Source organism: Panicum virgatum, chromosome 1N (assembly GCF_016808335.1).
Source record: "Panicum virgatum strain AP13 chromosome 1N, P.virgatum_v5, whole genome shotgun sequence".
NCBI lineage: Eukaryota > Viridiplantae > Streptophyta > Magnoliopsida > Poales > Poaceae > Panicum > Panicum virgatum.
Window position 1 is genome coordinate 18,182,904 of NC_053145.1, and position 14,950 is coordinate 18,197,853.

Below are 14,950 nucleotides of genomic sequence, written 5' to 3' on the forward strand. Positions count from 1 at the left end.
AAGGGGCGGGCTATTTGATTGGCAGTACAAACAAGTGAAGCTAATATTTTGTAGTGCAAAGAAACTTAAAGCAGGGTTAAAGGAAGGGCGTAGAAGAAGTTTAAAACTTAGTCTTTCATGCTTTCTTATTTTTTTCTTTTTGTCTTTTGTGTTCCTCGGTATAAGGGTTGGAGTCTAAGTACTCATGTAAGCTTGTTTCTAGTTTTGTGACCAGATATGTTTCTTTATGGTCATAGACATTTACATGTGAATGTTCAAGATCGGAGCGTTTCCTTAATCTAAAAAGAAACTTAAAACTGGCCATTGTTTGGTTTGAGGCTAAAACATTGACATCGACAGAGAAATTTTTGGGACGGTGCTAGCAATGTAATACAGGTTTTGAGGGTTATTAAACAGATAACTTGGAGACAATTCCAATGCCTAAACAATCTAATAATTCAGCACTGAAGGTGCGCCAGAAGGAAAAAAAAATCCAGTCAAGTAATTCCTCTGTTGAATTGTCTTCTCCCAAACCACTAGCAATCTAGTGTAGTTTTCCTATTGCCGGTTCAAAGATAAAATATTTATTATGTATATATATTTATTGCCGATTAAAAGGTATAATAATTACTAGAAGAGGTTTTCTTAAATGATGCCATGAACGCCTTTTCATTTTCCTACAAGGACCATAGCACTATTGTGGAGCTGTTGGGTGAATGAACGGGGCACCAAAACGTCGAGGGAGCGGAGGGGCCAGCTGATTCATTGAAAGGGGAAGGTGCCGACAGGGCACTTCCAGTCAGATTTAATCCTCACCCTGCAGCTGCAGGGGGCCATGGCAATCGAAGCGAGTACCTCCCTTTGCCCTTTGAGAGGGAACTGTGCTTCTGCAGTCCCTTCTCTGGACAACCCTTTTATGTTGTTTCCTGGATAAGTATAATGGCCAATTTCATTTCTTGAGGCAATAGGGGGATTTTTATAAACTTTTAATAGTGGAGAGTAAATAGATCAAGTGGATTAGATTGATAATGATGACGATGATGATATGTGTCTTCTCATGCATCAATAAAGCCTGCATGTACATCAAAGTTTGGAGAAGAGCTGCGGCGGCGCGTGCAGGGGGAGGGAGCTGCAGACTTGGTCCCATCCACAAGATGGCAAAATATTCAGTGCAAACTACCTTCTCGGTGGAAACGTGAAAACCCTTTAAAAAATTATAGTTACGAGTGCCTAAAAAATTTCAAATGATGCACATCCATAGTGCATCATTAAGTGTGCTTTGTATCAAAAGTTGAGATGCAAAGTCGTTTTGAAAAAATTCATATGAAAATAACAAATTTCATATGCAAGTGCACTACAGGACAAAATTGTCTTCTAGTGCTTTATGCACTTTGAGTTTGTCGTTTTTGTTTGAATTTTTATAGATTGAGTATGCATCTCAACTTTTGATACAAAGTACATCTAATGATGCACTATGGATGTGCATCGTTTGAATTTTTTTAATATTCCAACTATATTTTTTCACAGGGTTTTCATATTTCCACCGAGAAAATGATTTGCACTGAATATTTTGCCCCACAAGATTGGTGGCGTGGCGTGGGGTTGGCATCACCGCATCACCTCGCTCGCGGCTTCTCCTCTCGCTTTCCGATGCATTAATGGCCATCACCGATTCCTTCCTCCCACCCTGCAGCCTCCCCTCCCTTCTCCCTTCCTCCACTGCCTAGCTTAGCCTAGCTAGCGGCTACCCTACTGCCACCACCCCACTCCGCCCCCTTTCTCCTTCTCCGCGCTGCCTGCTGCTGTTGTGCCTTGCTTGCTTCCGCTACCCACCTCACAAAATTCCCCATTCTTCGCCCACTTCCCCTATCCATTCTTCTCCTCACAAGGCTGCCGCCGACGCAGCCGGATATGCTGCTGCCGGTGCTATTCTCCTCCTCCTTTGCTGATCTCTGCTGCCGTAAGTTACATGCCTGGCACTCCCTTTTACTGTTTTTTTCCTTTTCTCGTTCGTCTTTTTTGCACTTTCTTGAACTTCAAGTACAGACTTGCCAGTAGTGTTGTACCATATCGGGCTCTTCCACATTTCGGGCTCTTGGCGTTGATCATTTACTTCTTGTTGGTCCTCTTTTGGTAGTGATTGGTCCTTGCTTATTACTTGTATGTAGCTGTGCAAAGATCTCACGCAAAGGTGAACTGTGCATGTTCAGGGACTCTGTTTGGTCAAGGGACTCTGCTAGTTCCTACAGTGTACTTCGCTGTTGTCAAAGTCTTGGTAGAACTGTATGTAAAATGTTTTTTTTTTACTTTTGTAGGTGCGACAATGATCATCCTTTTGCTCTTGTGTTAGCGTCCACGTTCATCACTTTCTGCATTTTCTTAGAGTTCATAAGGTTCAGAGCTACGAGGATTATGCTTATTAGATTGTCATTAAGTATGTTGCATATCAGAAGCTTCCTTTGCCTCATTTTCTGTATACTTTTCCTTTCAGAACTGCTTTGCATAAATTCTCACGGAGAGCAGTTAGTTTGTTAATTTTATTTCTGAAATGAGTTTGTCCGTTATTGTTGACTTGCTACACATTTTGTTTTCATTTCAGGTAAGCATTGGACGGAGTCCTATCAACTCCCCCCATTTTGATTTTTAACTGTCAAAGAGAGCTTTCTGAATTCTGATATGTTCAATAAGTGCCATTTACAGAGTGGGGAATGGCTATTTAAGTTCCCCAGATTCTATAAATTCTGAGTTGTCCCATGCCCTTAGACAATTAATTGATAGATACAGTGGAGGATTTTTCTATTGCTCATGTTGTTCGTGCTGAATTGGTCTGGTCACAGCTGCTTTTACCTCTGATTCATGGGCTGTTCAGCTTCCAAATGTTGTTCACAACTGAAGTGCTCTTTGTGCTCAAATGGGTGCCTCTGCCTCGGGCAGACATCCGACTCCTCAAGAGAATCAAGGGGAAAGTCAAGCCGAGGCAGGGGAAAGACTGATTCCACTGGTTCAGATGACTCTTCTGATGATCTTGGGGAAGATGATGATGCCTTGAACCAAATGTGCACTACAAGGGAATCAACTGTTGGCATCAGCCGACTATCGAGGGTCTCATCACAGTTTCTTCCTCCTGATGGTTCACGCAAAGTTCAGGTCCCTTTGGGCAACTATTATCTGAGATACTCCTACTTGTCTCAAAGAGGTTACTACCCAGAATCACTGGACAAGCCAAACCAAGATAGCTACTGCATACATACTCCATTTGGAACAAGTCCTGATGACCACTTCTTTGGTGTGTTTGATGGTCATGGAGAATATGGAGCCCAGTGCTCACAGTTTGTGAAGCGAAGATTATGTGAGAACCTGCTCAGAGATAATCGGTTCCGCACTGATGCTGTCCTGGCTCTTCATGCTGCTTTCGTGGCAACAAACTTGCAACTTCATGCCGACAACTTGGATGACTCCATGAGTGGTACTACAGCAATAACTATATTGGTCAGGGGTAAAACTATATATGTTGCAAATACTGGCGACTCACGTGCCGTTATTGCTGAAAAACGAGGGGATGATATTGTTGCTGTTGACCTCTCCATAGATCAAACTCCTTACCGGTTTGATGAGCTTGAAAGGGTCAAGGCATGTGGTGCTAGAGTTCTGACGTTGGATCAAATAGAGGGGCTAAAGAACCCAGATGTGCAGTGTTGGGGTACTGAGGAAAGTGATGATGGGGATCCTCCAAGGCTATGGGTGCAAAATGGCATGTACCCAGGAACTGCTTTTACACGTAGCATTGGAGATTCTGTTGCTGAGTCCATTGGTGTCATTGCAGATCCTGAGATTTTTGTTCTGGATCTCAATTCCAAGAATCCATTTTTTGTTCTTGCTAGTGATGGGGTTTTTGAGTTCCTTTCCAGTCAAACAGTTGTTGACATGGTAAGTTACATCTACTATTTGCATAATCTTTACTGTTTGCATCATTCAAAATTCAGACCATTTGGAGCAACCCAAAACCCAAATTGCAGTTATATGGATGTATTAGATATGAAAATAATGAAATATTTTCTATTCAATTAGCGAAGTTGCAGTCGCCACTTGCCATATAGATAGGAACTATGTTGTTGTCCACCTTTGAGGGATATTCACTATACCTATCATTGTCCCCTAATATCTGTTTTCTATGACTTGGTCAAATCCGCCATTTTCGGAATTACAGTAAAGTACTGTTTGAATTAAATTTTAATATCTTTTCCCCTAATAAACTAAATCTTTGAATGAAGTTTTAAACTATATGGGGGCTAAACTTTTATCCCTATGGTGGTGAATTTGCAGATTTCTAAATACAAGGATCCTCGAGATGCATGTGCAGAAATTGTTGCTGAGTCATATCGTCTTTGGCTACAGTATGAAACTCGCACAGATGATATTACAATCATACTTGTGCATATTAATGGGTTAACTGATGTATGAAACTTACTTTGTAGTTTCTGTGCATTATTTCCACGCCAATTGTTTCATCAAAGTCCCTGAAGAAGCCTCACATATTTTTATGTTCACTGTTTTACTAGATGGAATCTACCCAGACTGTTACAAAAGTGTCTTTACAACCTCCTCAGCAAGTAGTAGGATTGGCAGGCTCTGAATCACCACTAACAGTAAGTTCCAACACCAACAATCAGCGTTCCAGGCATGATTTATCATGCACACGATTGAGGGCTCTTGAAAGTTCTCTGGAAGATGGCCAATTATGGGTCCCGCCATCTCCATCGCATCGAAAAACATGGGAAGAGCAAGTAAGGTCTAATGTTTTCATTGTTAGAAGCGACGGCGAACAAAATGATGAAAAATAGAAAGATCAAACCGCAGAAAGACACGAAGATTTAACGTGGAAAACCCCTCCAATGCGAAGGGTAAAAACCACGGGCGCCAGCCAGCAAGAACTTCACTATATCGGGTGTTTGTGTACAACGCCTAGCGGCGGCTTACAAGAGGAATAATAGGATTGATATTCTCCGGTGAAGCCTATGGGTTAGATATATAGGAGAGTCACGTGGTCTCCTCAACTTCTACTAGCAATGTGGGATTAAAAGTTTGCACCACATGGGCCTTAATGGGCCAAGCCCAAATTCCAACACTCTCCCATCAGAATTTGGATCACAATATAACATACTCCACCTTGAGACAAATTCCTTCTTGTAGCATATCAAAATCATCACCTGAACACAACAAAGAACAGAACTTCTGGCGCCAAATAGCCTCTTGGGCTAAACTGTCAAACCAACTAAGCTTGAGCAAAGCTAAAACTTAGCTACAGGAACTGGTTTAGTCATCATATCAGCTGGATTATCATGAGTACTGATCTTGCATACCTTCAATTTACCTTGTGAAATAACATCACGAACATAATGGTACTTGACATCAATATGCTTTGTCCTTTCATGAAACATCTGATCTTTAGTGAGGCAAATAGCACTTTGACTGTCACAGAATAGATCAATGCAAGAACCAACTCCACACAGCTCAGTAAACAAACCTTTCAGCCAAACTGCCTCCTTGCACGCTTCAGCAATAGCCATATATTCTGCTTCTGTGGTAGACATAGCAACAACAGGCTGCAAAGTAGCCTTCCAACTCACAGCACAACTGCTAACAGTGAACACATAACCTGTGAGTGACCTGCGCCTATCCAAATCAGCAGCATAATCTGAATCCACATAACCAATGAGTCCCTGATCAGTTCTCCCAAACTTCAAACAAGAATCTGCTGTTCCTCTGAGGTACCTGAAAATCCACTGAACTGCCTTCCAGTGTTCTTTACCAGGATTAGACATGTATCTGCTAACCAAACTCATAGCATATGATAAATCTGGGCGAGAGCAAACCATGGCATACATCAAAGAACCAACAGCACTAGAATATGGGACTTTTGACATGTATTCAACATCCTCCTCAGAACTAGGGCACTGAGCAGCTGACAATTTAAAGTGAGGTGCAATAGGAGTACTAACTGGCTTTGAATCATGCATATTGAAACGCTGAAGAACCTTGTTAATGTAATTATGCTGACTAAGAAATAATAAACCAGATTTTCTGTCTCTAGTAATCTCCATACCTAGAATTTTCTTAGCAACACCAAGATCCTTCATATCAAATTCACTACTCAACAATTTCTTTACTGTAGTGATTTCTTTTCTGCTCTTAGCAGCAATAAGCATGTCATCAACATATAACAGCAAGTATATAGGTGATTCCTCAACAATCTTAATGTAAACACAGCTATCATATTCAGATCTTTTAAAACCATGTAACAACATAAATGAATCAAACCTCTTATACCACTGACGAGGAGACTGTTTCAAACCATACAAGGATTTCTTTAATTTGCAAACATAATTCTCTTTGCTTGGCACTATGAATCCTTCTGGCTGATCCATGTAAATTTCCTCCTCAAGCTCTCCATGTAAAAATGCAGTCTTCACATCTAACTGCTCAAGCTCAAGATCATGCATAGCAACAATACTAAAGAAAGTCCGAATTGAGCTATGCTTCACAACTGGAGAGAACACATCATTATAGTCAACACCAGGAATCTGACTGAAACCTTTTGCAACTAACCTTGCCTTAAATCTTGGAGGCTCACTAGAAGACAAACCCTCCTTTCTCTTGAAGACCCATTTGCAGCGAACAATCTTCTTTTTCTCAGGCAAGCTTACAATCTCCCATGTGTCATTCTTCTCAAGAGATTGCATCTCCTCATGCATAGCTGAGATCCACTTCTCCTTATCAACTGAATCAATGGCTTCAGAATATGTTGCTGGCTCACTAGCATCCTCCACCTGTTCAGCACAACTCAAAGCATAATAAGTCAGATTACATTCCTCAATTAAACGGTTTGGAGGTCCACAACTCCTCTTTGATCTGCGAAGAGCAATAGGTAAATCTACATCCTCCTCATGCTGCAAATCAGACTGTGAAACTGGAGGTGAGTGCTGAACAGTATCAGGAACACTATTTGAAACATCATTACCAACAACTTTTTTTTCCTGGTCATCCATAAGCTCCACCTGCACACTAACTTGTGACTGCAATTTCTCAACTAAAGCATCATCTGTGGACAAACTGTCAGTAAACATCACAGATTCATTGAAAACAACACTTCTGCTCATAAAAGTCTTTCTAGTTTCAGGATTCCACAATTTATATCCTTTGACTCCCGAACCATAACCAAGAAACAGACATTTAATAGCTCTAGGCTCTAATTTTCCATTATCAACATGAGCATAAGCAGTGCAGCCAAAAACTCTCAAGTGTGAATAATCTGCAGGTGTACCAGACCATACCTCAATAGGAGTCTTCTTGTTGAGTGGAATAGAAGGCGATCTGTTGATCAAATAACATGTTGTATTAGCAGCCTCAGCCCAAAAACGCTTGTTCATATGGGCATTGGACAACATGCAACGAGCCTTCGAGATGATAGTCCTGTTCATACGCTCGGCCACACCATTCTGCTGAGGAGTGTATGGTATGGTGTGATGCCTAACAATGCCTTCTTTTCTGCAATAATCATCAAAAGCATCCGAACAGAACTCTCCACCATTATCAGTTCGAAGCACCTTGACCTTCTTCTCAGTTTGCCTTTCTATCATAACTTTCCATTCTATAAAAGCAGCAAAAGTATCATCTTTGCTTTTCAGAAAATAAGGCCAGACTCTTCTAGAGTAATCATCAATAATGGTAAGCATATAACGAGCACCACCATATGAAGGCTTACGTGAAGGACCCCACAAATCAGCATGAACATAATCAAGTGTACCTTTTGTGGTATGAACAGAGGTATTGAATTTGACCCTCTTATGCTTACCAAATACACAATGCTCACAGAACTTCTTGCCACTCAGAATGCAGCCATCCAGCAGGTTTCTCTTCATCAATTCTGCCATACCGAGTTCACTCATGTGTCCAAGACGCATATGCCAAAGGTCAGTCTTACTAGGTTCAGCATTAGCAACATTAGCAGCAGAAACAGAACCATGCAAAGTACAACCTCTGAGAACATATAAATTTGAAGGATTGAGATCACCCAGCAAACATACAAGAGAACCTTTAGATACCTTCACAACTCCACCTGAACCGGTGTATTTGAGTCCTTCTTTATCAAGTGTGCTCAACGAGATCAGATTTCTTTTCATCCCTGGTATGTGCCTTACATTCTTCAGTATGCGAATCATGCCATCATGGGTCTTGATCTGAACAGAGCCAATGCCAATAATCTCACACGGGTTATCATCTCCCATGCGCACAAAATCACCGTTCTGCAAAGACTTATAGGAACTGAACCAATCTCTATTAGTGCAGATATGAAAAGAACATGCAGAATCAAGAATCCACTCATCATGACCAGCAACACAACCAGCAAAGACAACCAAACAATCTGACTCAGAGTTTTCACCAGCAGAAGCAACACTAGCCTTATCATCAGATTTATTTTTCTTCTTCTCCTTATTCTGCAATTTCCAGCAATCCTCAATCATATGAGATTTCTTCTTGCAATACTTACAGAATTTCTTCTTGGGACCTTTGGACTGGGAGCGGCCTCTACCGTCATTGCCCTTGCCACGATCGTTGTTATCACTTGAGGATCTTTGCTCTGATCTGCCTCTGACATGCAAAGCGTCGCCCCTAGAGGACGAGCCATCTGTCTGCACCATGCCTTTCATCTTCTCCTTAGACTGGAGTGCCTCACAAACTTCCGCAAGGGTTAGTTCATCACGGCTTAATAGTATGGTGTCACGGAAACTTGCATAAGAACTTGGCAAAGAGCATAATAAAAGAAGACCTAAGTCCTCATCTTCATACTTAACCTCCATCGACCCTAGGTCAGCAACGATCTCCTTGAAGACAGATAGGTGACCCATCACCGAATCACCCTCCTGCATCTTAAGCGTGTACAGCTTCAACTTCATATGCAATTTACTGGTAAGATCCTTCGACATGCAGATCGATTCCAGTTTTAGCCACAATTCTGCAGCAGTCTTTTCCTGCAGCACTTCTTGTAGAATATCATTAGATAGATGAAGCTGAATAAGAGAAAGAGCCTTACGGTCCTTGCGCTTCTCCTCATCGGTCCACTCATCCTTCTTTTTCTTCCCGAATTTTTCCAGCGCCTCATCAAGATCATTGGTTTGCGCCAGAATAGCTCTCATCTTGACTTGCCACAGCGAGAACCTTGTCTTGTAGTCCAACATCGGTAGATCATACTTCATCGACGCCATCACGAAACCCAAACTTGAAACCACGGCTCTAGTACCACTTGTTAGAAGCGACGGCGAACAAAATGATGAAAAATAGAAAGATCAAACCGCAGAAAGACACGAAGATTTAACGTGGAAAACCCCTCCAATGCGAAGGGTAAAAACCACGGGCGCCAGCCAGCAAGAACTTCACTATATCGGGTGTTTGTGTACAACGCCTAGCGGCGGCTTACAAGAGGAATAATAGGATTGATATTCTCCGGTGAAGCCTATGGATTAGATATATAGGAGAGTCACGTGGTCTCCTCAACTTCTACTAGCAATGTGGGATTAAAAGTTTGCACCACATGGGCCTTAATGGGCCAAGCCCAAATTCCAACACTCTCCCATCAGAATTTGGATCACAATATAACATTCATCACTACAAACTTTCTCATTACTTAATATGTTACATGATATCATATTGCTGACAAACCTCAAATAACACGATATGAAGGCGCATATTGAGCGGGTCCTACATGATCATTTCCTCTTCAGAAAGCTTACTGACTCGCAATGTCATGTTATACTTGATTGTATGCAACGAGTTGAGGTGAAACCTGGGGATATAGTAGTGCAACAGGTTATTACCTTTCTATATTTGTTATCTTAAGTGGTTGCATTTTTAGGTTTCTTATAAGTCTGAAAAAGGATACTGTGTGATGCAGGGTGGCGAAGGTGACTGTTTCTATGTAGTTGGTAGTGGTGAGTATGAAGTTCTGGCCATTCAGGTATAAATTTTAATTAAATATTTGACATGTGTAAATTTGATTTCAGATTGTGAGTTTTGTGCTAGTAATAGTGCAAACTCACCAGTTTTTGTTCAGAAGGATTTTATCAAAGATAAGCAACAGATTATTTGTTATCTAAAAGAGCAGTGCTTTTTTTGTCAAAATACTTGTAGTAATTCGTCATATATGCTCCGATGCAATATATAAAGTTGCTTGTCTGATTGTTGATGTACAAATTGGCACGCAAAGGGAATGCACGGAACCTTTGGTCACTGCCTAACTTTTCCAATACATGTCCCTTAGGCTGACTACGTTCTGAACTTATTCTGACCATGTGTTTCAATCAAGTCAATTAGTTGATAAGATTCCTCTTTTCCTGATCTTCATCGCACAATTTTCTGATACTAAGCTGATTTACATGGAACAGGAAGAAGATGGAAAGGAAATAACCAAGGTTCTGCATCGATATACAGCGGACAAGCTTTCTTCCTTTGGGGAGCTAGCACTGATGTGAGTCCATATGTACAGTTCATGATATCAGTATCATCGTTGGAAATATTGTCTTTAATAACAAACAGCAGTGGATATCCCTATGAAGTGTAGTTTATTACACCAGTAGCACCACTGTTCATCTTTAAAAAATCATGGTATGAATATTAGTAAGTAGCTATCCGTATCATGGTACTTATCAGTCATGCAATTTCTTTTTCCTCTTGTACTCTTGAGGGGACGAGTCCCATTTTCTTGCATCCGCCATACTAAAATCCAGAAGTAGATATTCACAAACTAATCACTCAAACTCTTTTCAAGAGCGCATGAATCTTTGTCAAAATTTTGGGCTCTCTTGTAACCTGAGAAGAATAAATTGATTAAGAGAGCATTAATGTTTCTGAATTTAGTCTTAATTCTGAAACCTACCACACTCTCTTGTAAATTGTAATCAACATAGACAGGTTGTACTCGCTGTTTGATTCATCTAGTCATCATTTATTCTTGTCATAAACAGGCATAATAAGCCACTTCAAGCTTCTGTTCGTGCTGTGACCAGTGGAACATTGTGGGCTCTAAAGAGGGAGGATTTTCGGGGAATTCTGATGTCAGAATTTTCAAGCATACCATCATTGAAATTGCTCCGATCAGTAGAGCTGTTTACAAGATTTACAGTGCTTCAACTAACTCAACTTGCTGAGTCACTTGTTGAAGTATCTTTTGCAGATGGGCAAACAATAGTAGACAAGGTACTTGGAGTAAACAAACAGTTGCTTATGATATCTTTTCAAGAATTTGCGCTTCTTTTTCTTGGTTATCAACCTAGTAGTAACTAAACTTTACTCGAGTATATGATTTTTCAGAATGATGATGTCTCTGCATTATATGTCATTCAAAGGGGACGTGTGAGACTTATATTGGCTGCTGATCAGATGAACTCGGATACTTGGGACCTTGTTAGTGCTCAAACAAAGCAGGCACAAAGCAGTCAGCAAAATGATAATTATGTGGTTGAGATAGACGAGGGAGGACACTTTGGAGAGTGGGCTCTCATTGGTGAAACCATTAGTTTCACTGCTATTGCTGTTGGTGATGTGACTTGTTCTACTATTGCAAAGGAGAAATTTGATACAATTGTTGGGCCTTTGCCTAAACTGTCACAAGCTGATGCCAGGTAATGTGTCTGAAATATTTTTTTTATCGAGATAGGCCACGAATTGTTGTCAACCGTCAAACTTATCCTGTTGTATGGCCTCTATGCAGGATTAAAGAATCTCTGGTCACTAAGAAGAATGTTGCAGATGATGACTTTCCTTTTAGGAGAGTGCAGCTATATGATTTGGTAGGGGGTTAGTACTCCTTTCCTCCTCTCTAGCATGCTTTAGGAGATCTCATTGTGATTCTTTTTTACTGATACTCAATTGCGTATATGTTTCTCAGGAATGGAAAATGTGCATATATGCTGCTGATTGCAGTGAGATTGGTCTCGTCCAAATTAAGGGCTCTGGTATGATAATCAGTTCTGCCTGATTATATTGATATATGTTATGGGACAATAAGTTTTCCTGATAGACACTCCTATGTTTTGGTTAATCATGTTTTGATTTTCCTTTTTCTTGTTTGAATCATGGACCAGACAAGATCAGAAGTTTAAAGAGGTTTTACATCAAGAGAGTACAAGATCTCCATAAGGAAGTACAAGTCTTTGAGGAAAAGGAGCTTATGAAAAGCTTGAGCCAATCAGCTTGTGTGCCAGAAGTCTTATGCACTTGTGCTGACCAGTCATGTCTAGGAATATTGCTGAATTGCTGCCTTTGTTGCTCACTGGCTTCAATACTTCATACACCGCTAAATGAGTCATCTGCAAAGTTCTTTGCAGCCTCAGTTGTTATTGCTATAGAAGAACTTCATCAGGTGATTAGTGATTTTCTTCTTTATTGAGCAATCAACATATGAAACATTATATATTGGGTTTGGTATTTAATCCAAAATATGTGTTATGATGATTCTCTTGACATACATACTGATATGTATTTATGCATTTTCAGAAGTCCATCATATATAGAGGTGTTTCGGCAGACATTCTTATGCTTGACAGATCAGGACATCTGCAGCTGGTGGATTTTAGGTTTGCAAAGAAAATGGAAGGTGAAAGGACATACACAATATGTGGGATTGCTGACTCTCTAGCACCAGAGATAGTTCTTGGTAGGGGCCATGGATTTCCTGCTGACTGGTAAGTGGTTACTGACCCCTTTCTTACATAAGCATTCCATATAAATGCATCACGCATGTGTTATGAAATTGTGGCAGTCATTTTTTCTCACTTTATTTTTCTAATGTGACTGTAGTGATTTCAAAAGGAATGTGGCATCTCCTACCAACTGCATATGGAAATACTTTAAAATACTGTTTCCTCATCTAACCTCTTCTTTTCTGGAATGATAATGTTTATGGAACGGGTGTTCAATTTTTCAAGCTGAATATGCAAATTTTGAAATTTTATTTTGTTAAGTGACCTTTCATTCGGAGATTCTGGTAGTTGTAAGCACATATGTCATTTTTTTCTGTCAGATGCATGTGCCGAACTGGCATATTTCATCAACCTGATACTATCAGAACAGATTGAAGCATGCAAACTGCATTAGATACCTTCATCTCAGAAAAAATAAATGGAGAGATATACACCCTCGAAAAAGAATAAATAATGAAATTAGCATTGTGCTGACAGGACAATGCCTGATTGTGTTTTTCAGACACAGAATGTTTGAGTGGAAATCTTGACAGGCCAATTTGATTTTGTATGATCAGGTGGGCACTTGGAGTCTTGATCTATTTCATGCTGCAGTCTGACATGCCATTTGGGTCCTGGAGGGAGAGCGAGCTGGAACCTGTTACAAAAATTGCCAAAGGCCACCTTGTTATTCCATCAACGTTCAGTGCGGAAGTTGTTGACCTTATAACCAAGGTTACATCCAATCTCGACAATTGCAATTCAACTCTTCGATTGTTTTTAGCTTATTCAGATTTCATACAACAGAACTACTTAATTTCTTCTGTCATCTTGACAGCTACTTGTGATAGATGAAAATGTTCGCCTCGGAACCAGTGGTGCTGAAGCTGTGAAAAAGCATCCCTGGTTTGATGGCATTGACTGGGAACAAGTCGCATCTGGGACTTATGCAGTACCTGATGAAGTCACTGAGCGCATCAATAGCTGTATAGAAACTCTTTATGAGGACTTGACAGTGTCTCCTGCGCCAATTGAAGACCCAGATGATCATACTGTTCCAGAATGGATCCAAGATTGGTGATCTCAGTAGTTGAAATACGATTGTCCAAAGATGGATCTGTTCTAGACTTCTAGTTGAGTGTCTTTAGATTTTCATGGAGCATTCTTATATCAAGTACGTGAAAGAAGGTATACATGTGACTAAATCTAGCTAATAAGTTAGGTCGAAATTGACAAGTTGTAAATACCAAAGATTCCTTTTGTGATCATCTGTCGGCTCGCAACTATCTTACAAAATTTGGGATGTGCCAAAAGAAGGTCCAAATAGGTGCTCAGTCAACAACAAGAGACTGTTTGCTCTATGAATATTTTGCCTGAGTTCAGCTAGGGGCCTAGGGATCGAGCCTGTTTGTCTGTCGAGTGAGCTTTAGGAGTTGTGCCTTGTACACCACAATCAGGGTTTTTTCAAAACCCAACCTTCTTTGTCGTGTTGCCTTGGAGGGTGGTACTCAACCCTATTAAGCTATAAGAAAAGGTGGAGAATTCCATTAATGTCTGGTAAGAAGGGTTTTGGAGGAAAATGTTGGGAATTCGTGTACACGAACTGTTGTTCTTTTATAGTTATCTAAATTGTGCAAAGGAGGACGTTTTCTCCTGTTTCTGAAAAAAAATCGAATGGGAGGACAACAATTCTTATGGTAAATACTGAATACAGTCTTTTGTCGATTGTATGTCGATTTGTAGTTTTTTTTAATAGAAGACAGCAACATGATTGACAAATGACGTGGCGCGCCATGTGTTGCTAATATGCTCATATTTCGCTAATATGCTCATATGTACCATTAAAAATTATAGAACGCATTGTGTTGTCACATACTTCCTTCCTCCGTTCCAAATTATATGTGATTTTGGCTTTTCTAGGCATGTAGTTATTGCTACATACCTAGATATACCATATATCTAGATATATACAAAATCTATGAATCTAGACATCTTATAATTTGGAACGGATATAATATATAAGCTTCACACTGCCTTCATCTTTTTGTTAACTCTTTTAGCCTTTTTGTATTAGACGTGATGCAATGCCAGAAACTATAATATTTAACACCCTAAAATATTTACTTTTGGAATGTGAATATGTTTTAGTCGTTTAGGTTTTCCTAAAAAAATTTCAGAGTTCTCTGAAATTTATTCTCAATTTTCTAGAGCTAATCCAAAATTTTCAGAAGCTTCTA

General features: G+C 40.1%; 1 protein-coding gene across 6 annotated transcripts; it reads left to right on the plus strand.

Annotated features, from left to right (window-relative positions):
* The first annotated feature begins 1,630 nt into the window (after positions 1-1,630).
* On the plus strand, positions 1,631-14,264 carry LOC120655411 (protein phosphatase 2C and cyclic nucleotide-binding/kinase domain-containing protein-like). 6 transcript variants are annotated; one of them, XM_039933201.1, is made up of 15 exons: positions 1,632-1,939; positions 2,579-3,906; positions 4,303-4,434; positions 4,539-4,763; positions 9,718-9,843; positions 9,929-9,991; positions 10,419-10,501; positions 10,998-11,229; positions 11,344-11,654; positions 11,744-11,822; positions 11,921-11,987; positions 12,117-12,394; positions 12,529-12,716; positions 13,292-13,448; positions 13,552-14,264. In XM_039933201.1, the coding sequence occupies exons 2-15, from the start codon at positions 2,836-2,838 to the stop codon at positions 13,792-13,794; spliced, it is 3,255 nt and encodes a 1,084-aa protein (XP_039789135.1). In that variant the 5' UTR covers positions 1,632-1,939; positions 2,579-2,835; the 3' UTR covers positions 13,795-14,264. The 6 variants fall into 6 exon arrangements, 2 of the variants coding, with proteins under 2 accessions (XP_039789135.1, XP_039789136.1); XR_005667488.1 differs by lacking the exon at positions 13,552-14,264 and having other exon boundaries at positions 4,539-4,768; positions 13,292-13,376; XR_005667486.1 differs by lacking the exon at positions 13,552-14,264 and having other exon boundaries at positions 1,637-1,939; positions 11,744-11,829; positions 13,292-13,376.
* Positions 14,265-14,950: the final 686 nt, after the last annotated feature.